Source organism: Phoenix dactylifera, chromosome 4, assembly GCF_009389715.1.
Source record: "Phoenix dactylifera cultivar Barhee BC4 chromosome 4, palm_55x_up_171113_PBpolish2nd_filt_p, whole genome shotgun sequence".
Lineage (NCBI taxonomy): Eukaryota > Viridiplantae > Streptophyta > Magnoliopsida > Arecales > Arecaceae > Phoenix > Phoenix dactylifera.
The window spans coordinates 17,870,793-17,873,698 of NC_052395.1; the positions used below are offsets into that span (position 1 = coordinate 17,870,793).

General features: G+C 51.4%; 1 protein-coding gene across 1 annotated transcript; it reads right to left on the minus strand.

The window, feature by feature from the left end:
* On the minus strand, nucleotides 1-1,924 carry LOC103721464. The gene has a single exon (XM_008811687.4). It carries the CDS (start codon nucleotides 1,638-1,640, stop codon nucleotides 741-743), a length of 900 nt encoding a protein of 299 aa, XP_008809909.2. The 5' UTR covers nucleotides 1,641-1,924; the 3' UTR covers nucleotides 1-740.
* Between the last annotated feature and the right edge of the window lie 982 nt (nucleotides 1,925-2,906).

Sequence of the window (2,906 nt, forward strand, 5' to 3'; positions counted from 1 at the left end):
GGAGGTTCCTGCATCCCTCAGGAGACTGCTTCAATGGCCTGTGGTGGCCTGCCGCCCACCACGGGATTCGATGCCGTGGCGTGGCGTGCCGTGCCCTGCACAGCTCCTCAACAGTGATATTATTAACTATCTCGTCTGCACGGAACCACTGCCCTGCTCCTTCCCTTTCTTTCCTTGCAATGGAGCCCAGGAAAAGACACCGCCAAGACCCACCCATCATCTGATTCGATTTGATGAGCTACGTCTAAGCAATCAATGGACCTACCTTCCCCTATTAACTATAGATCAATCAACGTACGTCCACGTGGCCACACATCTGATAAAGGCTATTTCTTTTTTCTATGCTTCGAAACTCATATTACCTTTCAGGAACAAAGGAGCACAAAAACGAAACAGAACACTAAGGTTAGACATATTATAACAGTTTAAGGAGAAGTTACAATACATTTATGGCGTACGATCAAGATCGAACGGTAGTCTCCAAGCCGGGGACCACGGTGATCCTTCCCACCGCCAAAATGACAACAGGCGCTTCCCGGCGGCTAAAACGGCCAAGAGGCCTCCCTCTCTCTATCCCCTTCCCCTTCCCCTTCCCCTCTCTTGCTTCATTTCCTTCCCAAGGATTTCGAAATGCTGACCCTAACAAAATACCTCTATCTTGTTCCTAAATAAAGAGCATGAACCTTAAATTTGTTAAACCGGAGACTGCAAACCTGAGTCGCCGCCAAAAGGGGAAGAGACTAGAGGAAGATGAAGCACTCCAAAGAGACATGGGGATTCTCCAGAGACTCCTTCCCCTCGCCGCCGTCTCCGCCGCTCGCCTCCTGCACCCTCTTTCCATCCCCAGCCGCCGCCGCCGCCGCCGTCGCCGCCGGCGGGGGCGGTGGGATCCTGCTCGGCGATGCCCGGCCGTTCGCCCTCGACGCCGGCACGACCTTGCATTGGCCACCGGCGGTCGCATTTCGCAGCACCGCCGCCCGTTTCGCAGCGGGAGATACCGACCTCCTGCTGGACCTCTCCACGGGGTCTCTACGGAATCCGTTCTCGACCGCAACCCGGTTCCTCGCCGCCCGCCCTGGTCCCGACTCCCTGGCAGAATACGTCCGCCCGACGGCCCCCTCCCTCCTTTTCACCGGCGACGGAGAGGACCTCCCACTGCCGCAGCCGACGCCGACGCCGGCGCTCCTTTCTTTGTTGCGAGCAATCTCGCCGGAGAAGGAGCGTTTCCGGTGAAGCTTCGCCGGCGACTTCTCCTCTCTCGTTCTCCTGGCCTCACCCTCCGCGTCCACTTCCTCCGCTCCTCTTTTCTCCGTCGCCGTCGTTGAGACGGAGAAGCCCTCGCTCATGCTGCAGACCTCGAAGTTCTCCTCGAACCTCTCATTGTAGCCGCCGTTGATGGAGTTAAGACCTGGACCCGCCTTCAAACACTTCTTGATCCCCACCACCTCCTCCTCCTCCTCCTCCTCCTTCACTTCCTCCCTTGGCCTCGCCCTCGGCTTTGCCGTCTCGGAGAGCACCTCCTTCACCGTCTCCTCCTGCGGCGCCTCAGGCTCCGTCGGCGGAGGACTTCTTCGCCGGCGGACCTTGGACGCCGCCTTGCCCCAGGAAGCAGCATCCCTTTTGCTGAAGAAGCAGCCCATCCTCCTCCACTAAAGAGGCATCTCTGGCGAGGACTTGGCCGGGGAACGAGTGGCGATGGCCGTAATCTGGGGAGCTTTCTCTTTGGCTCGTAGTCCGACCTCCGGGTACTGGAGATTTTTAAATCTTCCCTCTGCCTCTCTTTCCAGGCTCCGGAGAGAGAGAGCTGTGTTACTAGGACTGGGACTGGGGGCAAAGCTTGGCGAGTCTAAAGAAGAAGAGCATTTATTGAAAGGGTGGAGCGCGAGAGTGCTTACCAAAATGCGCGATAATCACGAAAATGCCATGGCCCTTTTTCTACAGTTTCTTGGAAAATAATAGTCGGCTGTTGGTAGAAATTCTCGGCATCCCATTAATATTTTATATTTATTTTTATATTCATCAAAATAAATAAACATAAATATGCGTAGACAACTCTGATTGTACTCAAATATCTGTTTTTATTTAATTTTATATAGTATTCATAAACTTTTAGCATTAATAAATAATTATATTAATATATTTATTATTTATTTAGTAATTATCTAACTTATATTTTTATTTATATTCATATCTCCCATATCTAATTTACAGAAATATTTTTTTAATATATATAATTATTATCTATAATTATTTTTTATTAATAAAATAAAATAAATATAGATATATTGATATCTGATTCGTATCTGAGCTGTTTTCAGTCTATTAATATAGGATAAATTGAAACCTCCTATCTACTGAATCAGGATTTCCTCTTGCGAATGAACATCGTCGAAGTAGGCCTATTAACAAGCCGAGCCCGAGCCTGGAAGACTTGTGCTCGGCTCGTTTCACAGAAGTTTGGACTTGGGTTCGGGCTCGGTACCAAGCTCTGTATTAGGCTCGAGCTCGAGCTTGCTTGGTAAAGCAAAGACTCGGGCTTGAGCTCGTAAAGCTTATTCCAATTACAAGCTTGTTATCGAGGCCGAGCCCGAGCTTGATAACAAGCTCGGGCTCGGACTCCTCCAAAAAAAAATCCCCCCGTTTCGCCCACGCTTCTCTCCATCATGCTACAAAACCCCCTTCTTCTTCTCCTCCTCTTCCCAAAATGTCCTCTCCCCCTCCTTCTCTGCCGACGACAACGCCACTGCTGCCGCCTCCCCTCCAACCTCCTCGTCCTCCTTCCTCCAGAACCTCAGCAACCTCGGCCTCGGCTACGCCGTCGCCATCGCCCTTAGCGTCCTTGTCCTCCTCTCGATCATCCTTCTCGCATCCTACGGCTGTTGTCGCGCCCGCGCTCGAAGTACGAA